We start from the raw sequence: 18,944 nt of genomic DNA on the forward strand, positions 1-18,944 counted from the left end.
TGTATATTAAGTTGCCTATATACAACGCTGTGTGATCTTAATTTTACAATTAGAAAGCGTTAACCTAGGTTATGAGGTACTGATAAATTCGACAAAATTTATAATATTCAATCACATTATATGCAAGAAAAAGTTACTTTACCGTGTGACTATTAAGCTATGCAGAAAAGTAAGACACAACACAGTCTTTTTATTCTATTTTATTAGTGATATCGTGTAAAATTGACTTCATATTATTTCAAAATTAACCTCAAAGTCGGCGTGGATATAAATATTGCCTATCAGTCGTGATAATAAATGATAAGTGATAAAACCAACTTGAAAGGCCGAAGCACATTTTGTTGTTCAATATTCTTCTCTAGATTTAGATTTTAGTTCTAAATTCTAATATTAAAACTAACTTAGGCAGTTAAGTATTAATAACAATCACTAAACCAATTTTGTGTAAGTATTGAACACTTTTAATGTATTCATTAACACATATACTTTAAAGTATCTGTAAAAACTTTTAAGTTTTTAGTGTAGATTAGCCGTAATTTGTCATAATTATTTTATATGTTATAAGTTATATACACCATTATTTAACTATTAATATCTGATGTTGATTAATTAGGCTTGTGGTCATCATGCCACCAAAAAAAGTTGAAGAACCTGAGAAAAAACCACTTATTGGACGTGTAGGCACAAATCTGAAGGTTGGAATTGTTGGTATACCAAATGTTGGTAAGTCAACATTCTTCAATGTTCTCACCAAGAGTGAAGCTGCAGCTGAAAATTTTCCATTTTGTACCATCGATCCAAATGAAAATAAGTATTCTCTATAATTTATAATCGTATAATTCCTTACATAAGTAGTATCTACTATCTATTTATTTATGTGTTTTACAGTAGTATTGGTTTAATTTTAAAAAGTAGTTTAATTCTTAACTTGAACTTATTTACTCATTTCATCATTCAAGGTCCATAAATATATAAAAAGATACCTACTCCTTAAATACTTTTTTCTTATTTAAGTATGAGTTAATTTACAAAAATGTCTAATACTTTATATTTACAATACCAAAAATACTTTCTATGTTTATGATTTATCACTTTTTAAAACTAAGAGTATTTAATTTGTATTAGTATTCATGGTTAGATTTCATTACATCTATAAATATTCTTTGGTAGTAGATTTTTTTAATTTTTTTTTTTTTTTTTTTGATATAGTTATAAATGAAAAAAAAACATATTCTTTATAAAAAGTATTATAATATGTTTTATTAATATAAGCCACATCGGAAATATATAATTAATATGTAGTGTTAGTGTTATTTTAAACAGTGAAATAATTACAATATAGTTTATTTTCATAATATATTTTATAATACATTTATAGTGATAGTAATTGCAATATTTTTACATAAATTTTTTTTCACACTCATTGCATATAATTTAAGTAGTTTAAAATGTAACTTCCTGCTATGTACTTTGCACCACTGTGTTAAATTACTGTAAATTTAACTATTATAAATATAAATTAATGATAGGATTTTTTTTTCCTTTTAGCAAGTCGTGTACCAGTGCCGGATAAACGATTTGATTATTTAGTTGAATATTTCAAACCACCTAGGTATGTACCAACTATAATAATTAAGAATTTTATTTAGAATTGAAAAGTAAGCAAGGTTACTGTTTGGTTGTACATTAAAATATACTAATTATTACACATTTATTTAAAAATGCTAAAAATAAAATAACTTCAAAACAATTTATGAATAAATATTTTTCTATTATTACTAATTATTTCAAGATTTTTTTTAAAAAATTGCTCAAAAATTAAGTTGTTTAGTTTTGATGCATATTTTGATGTTAATTGGAAAAAAATAAATATGGTTCATAATTTCTACTGAGCAGATAGTGAAATTAACATAAGTTAATACCAATGATTGTATATGATGTATCTATTCAATATGCAATAATTTTGACATAAACTAGTTAAAAATATTGTAAGTACTACTAATAGTAGTATTAATAAATCAAAGAATGTGGTACAAGAACTGGCTATCTCTATATTTTTAAGTTGTTCTGCAGACATAAAATAATACCTAGTTATTGCAACAAATTCTGTCTACCATACATCTCTATCTATATGATATAAACTTACCCAACAAATGGAGATACTCGTTTATTGTAATAAAATTTTACAAAATTATTATTTATCAGTAAATGTAAAACATACTTTTTGAAAAAATTAAAAATAATATAGCTTGGTTTTGCTGAAAAATTTGCATTCATAAAATATTGTTAAAAGTCTAGAAAATAGGGATTCAATAACTTATTACTGCATTCAAATTTAACAAAATCATTAGACATGCCATTAATCATGATTTATAAGATTAATTTAATTTTCCAAATTTTTAAATGACTTATATTTTTAGTTAAAAAATAAATAGTTATTAAAATATTTAAATTTTATTAGGTATTTTTTGTATACAATATACTAAAAAAAGAAATTCATAATAAGGTACTTTAATTTTTAGTTGAAATTGTAATTATAGTTTAATTTCTTACTGACATATTAATAGTATTTTATAAATATATCAAAGTATTATCTTAAATTCAAATATATCAAATATTGTAAATTTTAGATGTTTAAAATGCATTGTCACGAGTAAATCATGTTTAAAATTTAAATGAAAAAAACAAATAAAGGTATTTAATTCAAATAAAATTGTTTACGCGCCAAACATCCGTTTTTTAATGTTCGGGGTTATCCAATATTGTTTGTAACAAAGTTCATGTAAATCTTGTACTTGAAAAATATAACGAAAAACGTGTACGGTTTTTCATCAGTTTTATTATTTAAAAATAATGACGGATTTTACAATTTATAACAGAAGCCGGCGGATCGATCGCAATTAACTTTAATAGCCCATTAAATCATGTTTACAAATTATTGTTTAGGTATGGCGGTGCCAAAAATATTGTCGGCTCTATAATAAAGCATTCTATAATATTATATTATGTGAGGCTTGCAGCCGGGTATAGGTACCTAACCTCATCCTATATATGTAGGTCGTAGATACCCTTCAGTCCGGTCAAACGCCCGCGGGGGCGGCGGATCGGGTAAAAATCTAAAAAAATAAGACCGAGTCCTCGTCGCCGTAATGTGAGGAGATATATTAATATGATATGAGATCGAAAAATCTTCGTTTTCATTCACATCGCGCAATAACAATGTAGATTGGTACCTGTGTACCTTCGGAATAGCTTCCCAGTTCCCACAAGCACCGCGGCGCCGCCGTCGGGTATACTGATTTATTAGGAGGAAATCTCGGTCGGTAGCTGTGGTGCAGTGTGGTCGTATCCACCCATCCGTGTTACGTTGACGTGTAATTCCAGAGGACGAAAAAAATCCAATCAACGGCCGTTCCCGGTGGGCTTTGTAATTTAAAAATTTTCCCCACGTAATAATTCACTATTTGGTTTAACGGGATTTTAATTCAGGGCTCGATTTCTTGTAGGTACACATCACTATACGTTTTAATTTACCTACTTTTTTACTTTTATACAATTCTTCAACGTTATATATGCTGAGAGATATTATTCATGTATTAATATATAGTTACATACTAACTTCCTACTTTATATGCGTTCAAGTTTACAATACATAATGTATATTAAAATAATCAATGTTAGTATTTTTAATTTTTTTTTTTTTTATGATCACTAGGACACATTTTTCTTGTGCAGAATATTATTTAGGCATAAAGGATTTTAAAAATATATTTTAACATTTCTACTTAATTTTAAGTATATTATTTTTAATATTTTAAAGAAGTAACTCTTGTTGTTTTTTGTCATAAATATCTGTTGGGTTAGTTATTGATAGTAAATTAACAATATTCCATAACAACTGAAGTACAGGTTTATTTGGTATACCTATTTAGTTTACCTACATTTTTTGTACTTGTTATGGAAAAAAAATTTAGAATTTTTTCTTAATCATTTTATAAGTTCAATTTATTTTTTAGGTTTTTTAGATTATTAAAATTCTAGCCTTAATTATGTTTTATTGTATGTCATATTTTTTTCCAGCAAAGTCCCAGCATTTTTGAATATTGTAGACATAGCTGGGCTAGTCAAAGGAGCTGCAGAAGGCCAAGGTCTAGGGAATGCCTTTTTGTCCCACATTAAAGCGTGTGATGCTTTGTTCCATTTGTGCCGTAAGTTTAATTTAATTAATAAATAGTGTAAAATTTTCTACAAGGATCTAAACTAAGATAATTTTGAAAAGTGTTGATCATTTATATGATTAAATTAAGAATTAAAAAACCTGTGCAATGGTAGGAAGTTGTACAACATGGAAAATAGTCTATTGGAATTGTGATGGCTCTAAATTAGCAAAAACCATCTTTTCATTTTAAAATCAAAGATTTTACATCCATTTATTGATTAGGCAGTAACTAAAAATTGTTACTATGTATTTTTTGTTGACTGGTCTTTAATTTTTAAATCATTAAACCTTAAACTTACATTTTGTATATATTATGTGGAAGGAAACCATTTAACATTACGTATTAATTAAATTGAATTTCCTACTCAGACTAAATTATACATAGATACTAAGAATGAATAACTTGCTAATGAAGTATATTATACTTTTTTGTTTCTATTTCATGATATAATTTTAATGTTTAATAGTTTACTAAATATTATTATAATTTGAATGCTGTAAGTAGTTTAGACTTAAGAGTAAAAATAAATTTATTTTAAAATTTGTATACCATGTTTGAATTATGTTGATATTTCACTATGACTTACTGGAGTTTTAAATATTTTTGCATGAACAAAATGTAAAATATTATTTTATTTAATATATTTTTTATTTATTATTGTTATACAATATACATACAATAATTTATGATTTTTTAATTTATCCAAAATTAATAAATAAAATATAATTTTGCAATGTTAACTATAATTTTTCTTATTTTTATTTTTAATTGTATGAAAATATTTTAACAAAATGTATTTCTTCATTTATACATTTTAACAATTGAAAAGTCTTGAAGTTGCAATTCATTATTATTTTTTACACTGAAAAATAGTAATAGTTATAAACATTTTTTTCATAATATCTAATAAATAATAATGTAATATGTTGTATTATTATATCTAGGTGCATTTGAAGCCGAGGATGTAATCCATGTTGAAGGAGAAGTTAATCCTATTAAAGATATGGAAGTTATTAATGAAGAGTTACGTTTAAAAGATGAGGAATATTTTAATGCCAACTTGGAAAAACTTGAAAAATTAGCTATACGCGGTGGAGATAAAAAACTTAAGCCAGAATATGTATGTTTTTTTGTCGCTATTCAATCATAGCTATAAATCATATTAACACTTCAATTGTGTTTGCAGGATACTTTTCTAAAAATCAAAACTATTTTAGTAGATGAAAAGAAACATATCAGATTTGGTGATTGGAGTGCTCTTGATGTAAAAACTAATAAACCAGAATTTGGTTACTTAAAATACTGATGAATTTTATTATTTTCAGATAGACTTTCTCAATAAACACATGTTCATTACAACAAAACCAGTCATTTATTTGGTAAATCTATCGGAAAAAGACTATATTCGAAAAAAAAATAAGTGGTTGATAAAAATTAAAGAATGGGTTGATAAAAATGATCCTGGTGCAATTATTATACCATTTAGTGGAGTTTTTGAAAACAAAATTATTGAAATGGAAGAACCAGAACGTAAAAAATACCTGGAAGAAGTTCAGGCTACCAGGTTAGTCATTAAAACAACACGTTAAACATTAATCAATATTTTATTAAAAAAAATTTAAAGTGTGAAATCAAACTAAAGCATAATAAGTTTGAAATGTTCAAATATGGAAGCATTTTTTTTGTCAAGTACACTGTATGTGCATACACTATTCATTTTTGTAAATTTATGATAGTTAAATTTTGAATATTTTCAAGTTTGAGTTCATGAAAATTAAGTTTAATCTATCCTTAGCAAACATTAATAATTTTACTAATTTTTTATATTATTTTTGTTTATGTTTATTAGTGCTTTAGATAAAATCATTGTCCAAGGTTACAAAGCATTGCAGTTACAGTACTTTTTTACTGCTGGGCATGACGAAGTCAAGGCTTGGACTATTCAAGTAAATTTAAAATAGATAATTGTTCATAGAATTTAAATTTAATTTATAATTTTAAATTATAGAAAGGTTTTAAAGCACCCCAGGCAGCAGGAAGAATTCATACAGATTTTGAGAAAGGATTCATTATGGCCGAAGTAATGAAGTTTGAAGATTTCAAAAATGAAGGATCTGAAGCTGCTTGCAAAGTAATTAATAAAATTTTTAATTCAAAGTACTTAAATTTAAGTACAATATTATATTATAAATTTCAGGCTGCAGGAAAATATAGACAACAAGGACGAAATTACGTTGTTGAAGATGGAGATATTATATTTTTCAAATTTAATGCTGGAGCTGGTTTGAAAGATGCCAAAAAGAAATAAAAACATTTTTTTTTAACATTTAAATTATTAAACAATATAAATTTCTTGAGATAATTTGTTCAATATTTTTTATAATACTTAATAATAAATTTGTTCTTGTCTGTGTCAAAATAATTTTTCTATTGTCATATAATAAATAACAAGGAACTTGATTAAAGATTTTTAATAACACTTCAAATATAAAATTAAATTGGTATATTAAAACAAATATATAACATAATGTGTGATGGTGTATTAAATTAAAAAATTCTAAATGTTACACCATGTATTCCTAAAAATTAATGTGTTTATTAATAATAATAATAAAATAATAACACGACTATTTAAAAAAAAGGACTAAAAAAACATTAATTTAAATTATTTTTCTTACTTAATTTTTCAGTCACTTTTTTTGGGGTCAGCTCCAAGTCGATTGCCAGACATTTTTCTAGTATATGTCTATAAATAATTATTTTATTTTATCACACATGAATTAAAATGGTCTAATATATTTTAATAATACCTTAATAATTCGTCTTATTTTTACTTCTTTTAGTTTTTCTGGAATGACCATTGAAGTAGTAACCGTATTTCCCAAGAACAATATAAAAAAACATCCTGACAAAACAGGAACCTAAAATACATGTTATATAATTATTTATTTGGTTAGGCTTAATATTAAGTAGAAACAGTAAATTATCTTTATCATATAACATTGTTAAGATTAAATAATATGTACATTAAATACTGGACCTAGTGTACTGTCTTTATTTAAGTTATTAAACAAATGACTTAATTCATAATCTGAACTCTGAAATTATATCACTAAAAAAAGATATTTATTAAAACTTGTATACAATTATTAAAATATGTACTATTAGTTTAAACAATTAAGAAATTTGCAAAACAAAGTATTTTTTCAATAGAAATTAAGTTTTTACTTATTTTAAATACTTCAAACCCTTATGTTTAGAATCTAGATAATTTAACCAAATGTTCAATAACTTTTTAATGATTCAAACTCAAATTTTAGACATGCTTAATGCATAAGCAAGTATAAAAAGAATCAACAAAATAGGATTTATTCTGTTTTAAAAATATATATCTTTTAATTTTATAATTATACTAAAAACTGTAATATGCAAATGTTTCATACATAACTGACATCAGGGATGTGTAAAACAAAAAATTATTTGTATCTTACTTCTGTATGTTCTAAGATTTGCAAGGAAATATTTAAAACTTTTGAACTCTGATCATAAATGATAATTAAAAAGTGCAATAGATCCAAAACTTGTTAATATAATAAAGTGAAAACAGCAAACATGTAACATAACCTATAAAATACCTAAAATTTACACCTAATAAACTAATCAGAAATAAAATTTATGCTGAATGTTTAATTATCATTTTTGTATAGTTAAATAAATATTTGTTTTTGGAAGGTATTTTTATGATTAGCTCTTATATTTATGTATTTGTTTTTGGCCAAATCGTATACTACAACACCTAATAAAACAATAAATATCAATATTATGAAATACCTTACATTTTAAGAAATCTATAGTATTTTATTTTTATGTATATAAATTAGGTGGGAGTTATGAAGAAATTCTTGTAGGTAATCTATAAGTATATTATCTAAACTGATTTATATAAAATGTTATTTCATTGTATTTACTGACCTGCCAAGTGGCATGTGGATGATAACACAACTTATATAATGTATATGCGTTGTACAGTTGAAAAATGTATCCTAGATATAAGAATGGCAGTAAAAAACTAAGACCACGCCACATCCAAGAATGAAAGCCTTCAATGGTAATATCCATGTTATGACGTTCGCCTAGTGCTTTTAGTCTATACAGAACTCCTTGCTGGTATACAAATTGGAATGATTGAACTACACCTGAAAGTACATAAAAATTATAAATTATTAAGAATTAAATTAGAACATAATACTTACTAATAAGTACATTAAAAATCATGAATTGTGGTCTGAATATGTACCACGTTTCAGAATTTGGCCAAACAAGTAATACGGCTGAAGCCACAGTAGATATAAAATGATGAATCCGCCACCATCCTTTGATTTTTGACCCATTTACTTTCAATATACTTTCACGTATTGTCAATGTACAATAATACCACACCAAGAGAAACAAAAAGGTTAATTCGAGTGCACGCTTCTTGGTCACCAAATTCAATAGAGATAAAAAAAAACCAATAATGCTAAGAACCAATTTGAATTTTTCATATTCATCTTTATAACGAAACCTGTAGTACATTTTATCTGTCAAATTATGATAGATAATTTTAAATAAAATATTCATACTTGTCTTCTTTATTCAAAATTGACACATTTACATTTCCCAGAATAATTTTCAAATATGATCCGTTAGGCTTGGGTAGAGATTGTTCAATATCTGACAGTTGTTGGCGACGGTGGTTAATATCTTTCCAAAGTCGTTGTATGATATCTTGACGTTCATCTTTTTCAAAACTAAACAAAGATAATCATGAATAAATTTGACTAATATTGTCAAATTAAATAAAATAACATTTAATTACAATTACTTTTTTAGGGATTTGGCAATAAAATTTAATCGATATTTTTGGTGACTGACTTGTTTCATACACTGACCTTGAAGATCACTAACTTCTTCTACCTTGGCTAAATATTCTTTATTGACATTCTAAAAATAAAAATATACAATTATTATATAATATTTAATGATACGTCTTATTGGTACTCCAGCTTATTATTTACTAAATTATATTAGTCATAAGAAACCTATACTAAAATCATTATTTTTCTAAAAATAATGATGACCAAATATATTATAATGTATTACAATTTAGAAGGAATTGATGTTTTAAAATCTAATTTCATTGTAAAATTTACAATTATTACTGGTTGTGCAATGTGCATTAAAACTTATTAGATGACATTAAATAAAAAAATGTACTTAATAAATGGAAAAAAATTACAAAATAAAAATTGTTTTAAAGTGATTTGATTAATCCAGAGGTCGTGAATATATATAATAATAAGAGCTATATAGTTTTTAACATTATTTTTGATACACATTCTAATTTAATCATTTGACCTAGAATAAATGAATATGTATTTAAAGTTAAATTAGGATTTACCTATAAATATTAAACAGTTCTAAAAACATCAAAGTATGACCCATAATCAGTCTATTAAACTTTAATAGGCCACTAAATAAATCTTGTTTTTGTGCAACTCAGCAATAATATTAGGATATATATATTACAATATATTAACCTATTAACTACAATAAGTCAATAATTTAATTTTTTTTTTTTATTTGAAAAAAAAATGTTATTTGATCATATCTATAACATATTACAAAAATGAGTAGTAAGTTTAGAAGATGGTTGATTGACAGAATTTTAACCACAAATTTAGTCTTATAGCTTTGGGGAAAAAAAAAAATAAAAATCTAGTATTGACAGAAAAAAATAAAAGGTAGGTAGGAATGACAATAATATTGAAACCAACCCCTAAAATTGTATAAAGCACAAATTTTGGTAAAATATTTCAGTAATATTTAGTGTCATTGCTTTATTTATAGAAATAAAGTAAAAGGTTATAACATAAAATGAAATACATTAATAAATATTAATAATTTTTTTAGTAATTTAATAAACTAATTAATAATAATTTAATTTTGTTTTCAGTTATAAATTAATATATTTAATTTATATTATGCATTTTTGATTAAAGAAATCTACAAGCATTGGCACTTGTTTTTAGAGCATTGGCTTTTTGCTAGATTTTACCAATTCGGGACTCTATGTGTAGTACGAAAATTTGGATATTTTATGAGCTGATCGTGACTTACTTAATTTGATTAGGTATAATGACTATCGTCTCAAAGGATGACGAGTTCAAAATGGAAACAATAAAAATACTATGACATGACGTACCTCAAGAGTCTTGTAGTCACCGGCTATCGACTCCCAGTTTTCGACGCACTCGTCTAGGTTGGCGCACTCCATCGCAGTGCGTATTGTAATTTCGCCGTCGTCGCGAGTCGGGGCGGATCAAAGATTACGACGCAACAACAATCCAAGGTTAAAATGCGTCTATTGCTACACTCAACAGCGGCGGCGGAGTTCACGGCTCGATCGAGGAGGATGACGCTCGTTATTGATGCGATCGCATAGCGGTGGCATTTTTCAGTGGACCGACCGCGTCATCGTTTGGTCTCGGCCGTAGGTTTATCTCACGTAAACAGCGCACGTGCTCGACGGATGTGGCTGGTCACTGGACTTGTTCCGAGTAATAATAATGATGCGACGAGTTATCGTCGGACCAAAAATGACTAATGGTCGACCTAAGGAAAAGCAGGAACACGACGATGAAAACAGTGGAAATGTAACAGTGAATGTGGAATCGAGATTTGAGAGCGGAAAAATTAAAAAAAGCTCAAAGCTCTAATCTTATTTCTCGAACGTCGTCGTCGGTGGCTGATAACTGATAAGAATTGTAAATTGATAACGAACGAGCGCGCCTTTTAACCGCCATTCTGTCGTAGTAAAAGAGGTTTCAAATATCACTTACTACCACAGTTCAACATTGATATCCGCCTATCACAACTAAACAACAATGACGTCATAGTCGAGAACCTTCTAGAAAATAAATGGTTTCGCAACCTCGGCAACTTGCCACAACTGTTCAGCTGTTTATATTACACTACTATGGTTTAGCCCCACCAATATCAATAGTACCATTGACTTTTTATTATAGTTGATAGTCTACCTTTACATTTTTACATAACCACAATACTGACAAGTGAGATTTTGCCTTTCTTAAAACGAGTGAGTAATATTGTAATTTGTAATTGTATTGCACCTTTTCACGCTATCACGCTAATATATATTGTCTACAGATTTCTTCAATCAACTCATAAAGTCATTTTCGATTAGTGAAATTTGTTATATTCTTGAGTAAATTAAACGACGAAATGGCCAGACGTGGACGTTCTCCATCACCTGCACCCAGAAGGTAAGTCTTGCGCATACGCTACTCTTTATCGGACTTCCGCCGACAAGGTTACGCATATATTTTTACATATGTATTTTGGTATTTGATTTATTTTACGAGTCCGTAAAATTTTATGCAATTTAATTAGTTTCAAACTCAATTTTTCGATAAACGTGGTACTTTAAGCTATGACATTCCATAAGTACCGATTTGTGCTAGGATAGTTAAAAAAAATACTCTTTATAAAAATTAATGTAACTAACAATCATTTATAACCTACAAAAATAATGAAAATTGAATAATATACATATCTACATATAATCTAAATGAAAAATCTAATAATTGATGATGGCTTTTTGAATACCTATATAACTGCAGTATGACGTATCGCACTGTCCCTCAATGCCTATGTGGAAAAAAATAAAAATAGGTAAACTGATATCTTATCTACATTTTAATAAAGTATAGACCCTGAAATAATTTTTGTATTAGAAATTTAAAAGGTAGATTTATATGATATTCTTTTAAATTATTGTAATTATTGTGTACAGATTGTAAATTTTCTTTCGTAGTAAAAAAAAAAAATTCTTTTAAATTTGTTACAAATTCATAAATTCAATTATGTATCTGGAATGTCATGAAAATGTATTTCATTATCTGTGTTAATGCATGGACAAATAATTATACCTATTTATCTATAGCAATTAATAATTAAACAAATAATACTTCTTGTACCAATCATAATCATAAATGGTATCCTATTACCTTGTTATGCATTAAATTTGATATATTTTTTTTATAGTTTCCATTCTGATTTTGTTTATAAGAAATTGTAAATCAAATAAATAATTAGTTTTTTAGTGAATTTAAAATAAAAATTTTCATGAACTTTGTTTAGGATTTTTGTTAATGTCCCAATTAAAAGTTGGCAATATTTTATTTCCTTACTTCAATTTCTTATGGTCAACATAAGTATATTATAAGAATTTTCACAATATTGTGCAACTCAAATTAGGTCATTATTCATTCGTATGTTATATGAGTATTATATTTTCATTTAAATTTAATTATCTTTATTTAAACCTGATATACCTATTCATTACCATACTTGATAATTAATATGTTTCTGTTCTACATAGATAGGTATTTTAAATTTTGAATTAATGTTTTATTGAGTACTTAGACTTAAATCAATATTTTATTTATAGTTTATACATCTATTTAAAAATATTTTTTCTTAAATAATTACTTGAAATAAATCAATGTATTAAGATATTCTATCCTTATAATGTTATCTATGTTACTAATTTTAATCTAAAATTATCTTTATAATAAATTATATTCAGGGTGATAACTTTTTTGAGTAAAATTAAAAATATTCCCATATTATTCAAAAACATAAAAAAAATGATAAAAATATTTTCTTAAACATAAAACCAAATTATAGAAACGGTGAATATTCTTTGATATAAGAATTTCCAAATAAAAATATAATGAGTAATAATTATTTACTTTGGCATTTGTATCTATAGTTAACATGATTCAATAGATATTTGAAAATATGAACATGTCCTTCATAAGTATGGCTATACAAAAGTAAATTTTAATTTATTAGAAATTTTTATTACACATACACACTATGGTGAGAATCACAAAAAGATAAACACAACATAGTCAATATTTTAATGTGATGTAACATTCCTTGAAAGTTATTGTAAAATTTGAAGAATCATAACTAATTATTTAATCTAATCTGTGTTCATATTTTCAAACAAAATATATGATCTAGATTACCTATTGTTTTAGTAATTTAAAAATTATACGTTTCAATTTTGAAACAAATATTTTTTTATTTTTAAGGTCAACAATGTTAAAATATTTTAAATGAACATTAATATTTTAGGTCTGCAGTCCCAGCTAGAACACAGCAACATGCACCAGCACCACAACATCAACCCACACAAGTAGCACCAGCTCAACCACAACAACCTGGATTATTTGCCCAAATGGCTGCTACCGCTGGAGGTGTTGCTGTTGGTTCTGCTATTGTATGTACATTAATTATTATGATTATAGTTTTATAAATAATATTATTTTTAATGATAATATTTATATATTATTAGGGCCACACAGTTGGTCATGCAGTTACTGGAATGTTCGGTGGTGGTGGTTCCCGCGATGAAATCCAACCTCAAGTTCAACAAGCACCAGTAATGCCAATGGAGCAAACTAGTCAGCAAGGTGGTGCTTGTGCTTTTGAAATTAAGCAGTTTTTGCAGTGTGCACAAAACAATGATGATATTTCATTGTGCTCTGGATTTAATGAAGCTATTCGCCAATGCAAAGAAGCTAACCGTAATGTCAATTTGTAATAATTAACCATGAATTTGAATTAATTATTGTTTCTTTTCAGGTTTAATGTAATTAAGATAACCAATAAATGAACACTGAAATTAGTTGCAAAATTATTTTAAACAATGTATTTCTAATGTTAAAATATAGAATCAGTACTATGCAAGTTGTTTTTTACATTAGTTATTTTATATATAATATACAGATCAATAGAATGTTATTACTTAGGAATATTTAGTTTTTTATGCTTATTGTAAGTTATAGTAAAAAACTAAGAAAACAAACGTTAATTATAATAAACAATATTATAATTTAATACCTATTATTTTTTTTAATTTACTTGAAAAAATGTTCAAATAAATGGAGAATTATTAGTAGTTATAACATTCAAATATTTTTTTTAAGTGTTTACCATTGTCAGAGGTAAAAATAGGGAGTTGTTCTCCTAATAGTTGGTTTTGATTGAACTTTATCATAAAGTAAGGTCAATGTAATAAGTGTTAAATTTTTTAATTCAACTAAATCATATTAAGTATGTGGTGTATCATATTTATACCAATTATATTCAATAAAAATTGATTTAAAATAATAAATATTACTTAAATTCAGGAATTAGCACTGAACTTTTTATTATTTACATGAGAAACATTTAATTATTCAAAATTAAAACACAATATTCTTTATTTCTTAGTATTAACTAACTACAAGAATAGTTAGTAGGCTGTACTGGTAACAAAATTTGACCGTAAAAACATTCTTTTGTACTTTTTATTTTTCTCAGCTCTTGTTAGACATAGGAACATAATTTTTTCACCAAAATAAACTTGAGAAATTTCTCTAGACTTGATTTTTTTCAACCAATTATATTTAGATTTAAAATTTTCAAAAAATCATTTAAAATACACAAAAAAAAAGATATAAAAAAATTGGGACATAGTCGTCTAGAAAAACTTTTAAAGTTAATTTAGGTAAAAAATTATGTTTCTACGATTAACGAGAGCTGACAAAAATAGAAAGTACATTATCAATATCCTTCGTTAGTCGTTACTAATTTTTCTTTTTTCAAAAGTTCAATAAGTTGGCATTTAATTTTTAATTTTTCTAACAGTGTTTATACATATTTCATATTTCTATTCTGGAACTCCAACGATTTCCAAATAACAATCTAATACACTTTATTCTAATATATTTACTCTGTACTATATATTTGATACATATTTTTTTAATATCAAATTTTTCTCTTTTATTTGTTTATTTTCTGCTTTTAATTCATTGATTGACAAGACCAACTCTTTCAACTGCTGTCCGAAGTTTTCAAACTGAGTACCCATAAATTTAACTGAAGTAACTACATCCTTGAAAGTTTCATCAATAATATTAGTGCTACTTTCTAAAATTAGTGTATTTATTTTATTGGTTTTTACAGGCGTAACTGAATCTTTTTTTTTTTTAATTTACAGTTTATATAGTTCAAATTTTCTTTGGATGACGCGTTCATTTTTCTAAATTTTTTCTCTTTGAGACCAACACAAATAAAATGTAAGAAATCTTTACACTGTGTATATCGTAAATTGTCACTTTGAAAAATATTTTCATCACAAATTGAGCACAACACTTTAAACCGTTTCGCAGATACACTATTCTAACGTCCCCTCTTCACCGGCTGGTAGCGGAACTTACGTTCCCTATTGGTCAAGTTATGTTTTTAATAACGAGATCTTGGGGACTCAACCTCAGTGTGTAATATTAATATCAGAGATCAGAGTTACCTTATTTAAGTGGTGTCCCGTCAATAGATAGCGGACAATTGGTAGTGAAAAATTAAAAAATTATAATAATTAGGGCTCGAAACTTAATGCTTTAAATACGCTTAGGTATACACACATTTGTAATTGATTAATTTTATTTAAAATTTACGAATTTTTAAATTATATTATCATTTATCATCAAATATGTTCTAAAAAATTGTAAAATTAAAATATATGCACTTTAAACTTTAAGCTAAAAAAATTACTATGCAAAAAAAATGCACTACAAAATTTTAATATATTTTTCGTTGTGTCTTGAAATTGCAACAATGATGCAAATGCAACAACTTCTGATCCCTAATAATAATAGTTATATACTATATAGTAAGTACTATTTAGTAAACTTTGTGAATCTATAATAATTATTGGTCGGAACTAAATCGTTCTTGGGTTTTTATATATATACAACACTATAAATTGTCAGCTAGTAGATACAGATTACAGATAGTTGTTTTTCTTATCTTCCGATATGAAACAAATAATAAAAAAATTTAGTTCAGTCACGATATTTAAAAAAAATATGTTTAGATTTTGAAAATAGACCAATCGAAGACTATCTCTGAAGTATTGCGCATAGATAACTTTCAATTACAAGTTTAATGTTTTATTAATTATTATATATAATTAAGTTTTTTTAATAACTTGCATATTATAATCCAATATTTGACCAATAATTAGATTCTATGTATTATAAATATTAAAAATAATAATGACATAATTGGGTTTTTATTTGATTTTTTTTTATGACACTACCAATTGTTGTACTATCAACTGTCATATATCCATTTAAGTAAAGCGTTATAAGTATTAAATATAACGCATATTATGGTTAAATGGTTTAACAGATAATTTACAAATAGATAACATTTAAATAATATATATAGTACCTATATGGGGTTACCGATCCCGATAAATATTGACGTACCGTAAGTATGGATCTTTGATGGTGGCCGCACGGATCGTCGAGGAGTCTTCTTCACTGTCTATTTCCGCTCCGTGTCGCACACTCTCCCACTATACGTATTGGTAATTATACACCCCAGACATGTGCCTAAAAACCTTAGATCAGCAGTTGACCCCGCTTGACATTCCTCACACTCAGCATTTTAGCAGCGTGTGGTCTACCTAAGGAATAATTTACAATATTGATGGATGACAATCGTTACATTATTAAAGATAATAATTTACAATAAGCACAAGTGATAAAAAAATATAATACAATTTAGACAGGAAACTTGAGTAAAGAGACCATTCATTGATGAAACTTTATGTATTGACATATAGTATAAACTACCTATATGTAGTTAGCTAGATAGCAAAATAGTATGACTGAATGTCTGAATATGACTATCGTCTATCTCTAAATCCTAATATGTCATGTGGAATAAATTAACGAACGGGACGAAATAATTTTTTCATCATGCTGTTAAATAAATTAATGTTTACTGTTTATAATCTAACATTCCAATATTCAATTTTTTTAAATGTTTTTTTCATAGACCTATAAACTATAATGTAGGGGTTGATTTAAAAATTTGCCGTCTCTATATATGCCAGTGCAATTTTCCACAATATTAACTTTCAGTCTTTTATTTTGATTATTTTTTATATTAAGACCCGCTTAACTTTTTTCTGTTTGTATTTAATTTATTGTATGAAATAAAAATAAATATCAAATTATTCTATAATCTATTTTATCTTTGTATCAATATGTCCATTACTCACCAAAAATGTGTGATCATTACTGTTGTTACTCATCACTCTAAATAGTCTAAATGTAAACTTGTCGGTGAACAGGCAATTATCGAGTAGAGGTGGAAAAAATACATTAATGTTTTTGTCGAGTACATCGATGTTTAGTTTTTCGATTTATCAAATATAAACATCGAGGTCTTATTTCAATGTTTCATCGATGTCTGAAAATTTTTGTATTGGTATTTTTTTAAATTATATTTTGTATTACCGTATTAGGTATAATTATTATTACGACTTCAATAATAAGTCATTAGCCGGATAGAAACAATTGTTCATTTTATATTTCATGATATGATCTATACATTTATTATAATAATCATACAAATAGTGCCGGATTAAGTTAGGAGGACAAATTAAGCAACTACCACCCGGCTAAAATTTTTTAGGGGTAATAATTTCTTAACGATGAAAACAAAAGTTTAAAAGTTTTCTAATATATTCTCATTTTTAGGAAGAATTTTAGAAAAAAATATTAATCATTGAAAAATGTGTTTAATAAAATAATAATATATACCTATGTTAATTCTATAATATACTATTGTTGAGTAATGTTGCGCTCGGACCGAGGCATTTCTATTTTTGTTCATATTATCCTATTATTTTTAATTTTAATTTGTTTAAAATATGCTTACTCCAGTACACATACTGTGCACATAGTCGTATTCTTGTCAAGTCGTATATAGATTTAAAAACAAATGTGTAGTTGACCACGAGAATGAGATTTTTTAGAAGAAGATAATTATTTACGTATATAGTTTTCTTGAAGCATTAACAAAATCAAAGTTAAACGATTAATTTCCTAATATAAAAAAACCTGTAAAACTTTTTGTATTCATACCATGATCAAACGCTAGCGAGGAGAGAGCTTTCTCAGTTTTAAAGAGGCTGAGGAAAAAATATCATTGTTGGCTTTAATAATGTTTATTGAGAATAATTTCCTACAAAGTATAAATTAGAATAATAATATTAAAGAATTTGCTTCACAAAAAGCTAGAAAAAAGTAATAAATAGGTACCAACTCAATTTGTATCTAAATGCTAATACCTACTTAATACTAATAACTAATGATGTAATAATAAATTGAACATAATCAATTAAATATTATTTTGTATTAAACTCTATATTTAACTAAATAAATGTTAGATTTTTGCTTTAGATAATATTTCGAACTTGAATAGTAATTTTAAGAATGTAGGTACATGATAATGTTTTATCATAAATAGTGAATAAAAATGTGCGTTCAGTGGAAAAATCTTAACAAACACCCAAGACATATTTATGAATTCATTTAAACGCCAACAAACAATCAATGAATCATTTGTACTTATGCATTTTTTCAATATAGGTGGTCAAAAATCTGAGAAAATAATTTGTGGAATTTTTATTACGTGATAGTGTAAATGGTAAGTAAGATAATCAACCACTGACTACTGAACATTGTAAAAGATAAAGGCTTTATATATTTGATGAATATACTTGCACCAAAATTTAAAATAATTAGTCGG

General features: G+C 25.9%; 3 protein-coding genes across 5 annotated transcripts; 2 read left to right on the forward strand and 1 right to left on the reverse strand.

Moving 5' to 3' along the window:
* The first annotated feature begins 300 nt into the window (after positions 1-300).
* On the forward strand, positions 301-6,591 carry LOC112598795 (obg-like ATPase 1). Its single transcript, XM_025345413.1, has 10 exons — positions 301-444; positions 614-807; positions 1,552-1,612; positions 4,081-4,208; positions 5,165-5,340; positions 5,407-5,484; positions 5,546-5,784; positions 6,070-6,166; positions 6,229-6,351; positions 6,418-6,591. The coding sequence occupies exons 2-10, from the start codon at positions 627-629 to the stop codon at positions 6,526-6,528; spliced, it is 1,194 nt and encodes a 397-aa protein (XP_025201198.1). The 5' UTR covers positions 301-444; positions 614-626; the 3' UTR covers positions 6,529-6,591.
* LOC112598796 (transmembrane protein 120 homolog) lies at positions 5,030-11,020 on the reverse strand. 3 transcript variants are annotated; one of them, XM_025345415.1, is made up of 8 exons: positions 10,465-11,020; positions 9,085-9,203; positions 8,843-9,010; positions 8,474-8,784; positions 8,193-8,416; positions 7,031-7,141; positions 6,899-6,966; positions 5,030-5,082 (listed from the first exon to the last, which is right to left on the reverse strand). In XM_025345415.1, exons 1-7 carry the CDS (start codon positions 10,534-10,536, stop codon positions 6,907-6,909), a joined length of 1,065 nt encoding a protein of 354 aa, XP_025201200.1. In that variant the 5' UTR covers positions 10,537-11,020; the 3' UTR covers positions 5,030-5,082; positions 6,899-6,906. The 3 variants fall into 3 exon arrangements, with proteins under 3 accessions (XP_025201200.1, XP_025201199.1, XP_025201201.1); XM_025345414.1 differs by lacking the exon at positions 5,030-5,082 and having other exon boundaries at positions 6,823-6,966; XM_025345416.1 differs by lacking the exons at positions 5,030-5,082; positions 10,465-11,020 and adding an exon at positions 10,380-10,449 and having other exon boundaries at positions 6,823-6,966.
* A 226-nt stretch (positions 11,021-11,246) lies between these two features.
* On the forward strand, positions 11,247-14,099 carry LOC112598798 (coiled-coil-helix-coiled-coil-helix domain-containing protein 2). The gene is made up of 5 exons (XM_025345417.1): positions 11,247-11,358; positions 11,430-11,545; positions 13,428-13,572; positions 13,648-13,879; positions 13,938-14,099. Exons 2-5 carry the CDS (start codon positions 11,505-11,507, stop codon positions 13,946-13,948), a joined length of 429 nt encoding a protein of 142 aa, XP_025201202.1. The 5' UTR covers positions 11,247-11,358; positions 11,430-11,504; the 3' UTR covers positions 13,949-14,099.
* The last annotated feature ends 4,845 nt before the right edge of the window (positions 14,100-18,944 follow it).

This window comes from Melanaphis sacchari, unplaced genomic scaffold (genome assembly GCF_002803265.2).
Source record: "Melanaphis sacchari strain LSU unplaced genomic scaffold, SCAv2.0 Contig4_pilon_pilon, whole genome shotgun sequence".
Taxonomy (NCBI): Eukaryota; Metazoa; Arthropoda; class Insecta; order Hemiptera; family Aphididae; genus Melanaphis; species Melanaphis sacchari.

Excerpts from the sequence above, each read along its gene's own strand:
- LOC112598798 (XM_025345417.1), top strand. The coding sequence starts at position 11,505 with ATGGCCAGACGTGGACGTTCTCCATCACCTGCACCCAGAAG. Across the intron at positions 11,546-13,427 it reads CCATCACCTGCACCCAGAAG|GTCTGCAGTCCCAGCTAGAA; the intron begins GTAAGTCTTGCG and ends TTAATATTTTAG. Across the intron at positions 13,573-13,647 it reads TTGCTGTTGGTTCTGCTATT|GGCCACACAGTTGGTCATGC; the intron begins GTATGTACATTA and ends ATATATTATTAG.
- LOC112598795 (XM_025345413.1), top strand. The coding sequence starts at position 627 with ATGCCACCAAAAAAAGTTGAAGAACCTGAGAAAAAACCACTTATTGGA. Across the intron at positions 6,167-6,228 it reads TCAAGGCTTGGACTATTCAA|AAAGGTTTTAAAGCACCCCA; the intron begins GTAAATTTAAAA and ends TTTAAATTATAG. Across the intron at positions 6,352-6,417 it reads GATCTGAAGCTGCTTGCAAA|GCTGCAGGAAAATATAGACA; the intron begins GTAATTAATAAA and ends TATAAATTTCAG.
- LOC112598796 (XM_025345415.1), bottom strand. The coding sequence starts at position 10,536 with ATGGAGTGCGCCAACCTAGACGAGTGCGTCGAAAACTGGGAGTCGATA. Across the intron at positions 9,011-9,084 it reads ATTGCCAAATCCCTAAAAAA|TTTTGAAAAAGATGAACGTC; the intron begins GTAATTGTAATT and ends ATCTTTGTTTAG. Across the intron at positions 8,785-8,842 it reads ATTTTGAATAAAGAAGACAA|GTTTCGTTATAAAGATGAAT; the intron begins GTATGAATATTT and ends AATGTACTACAG.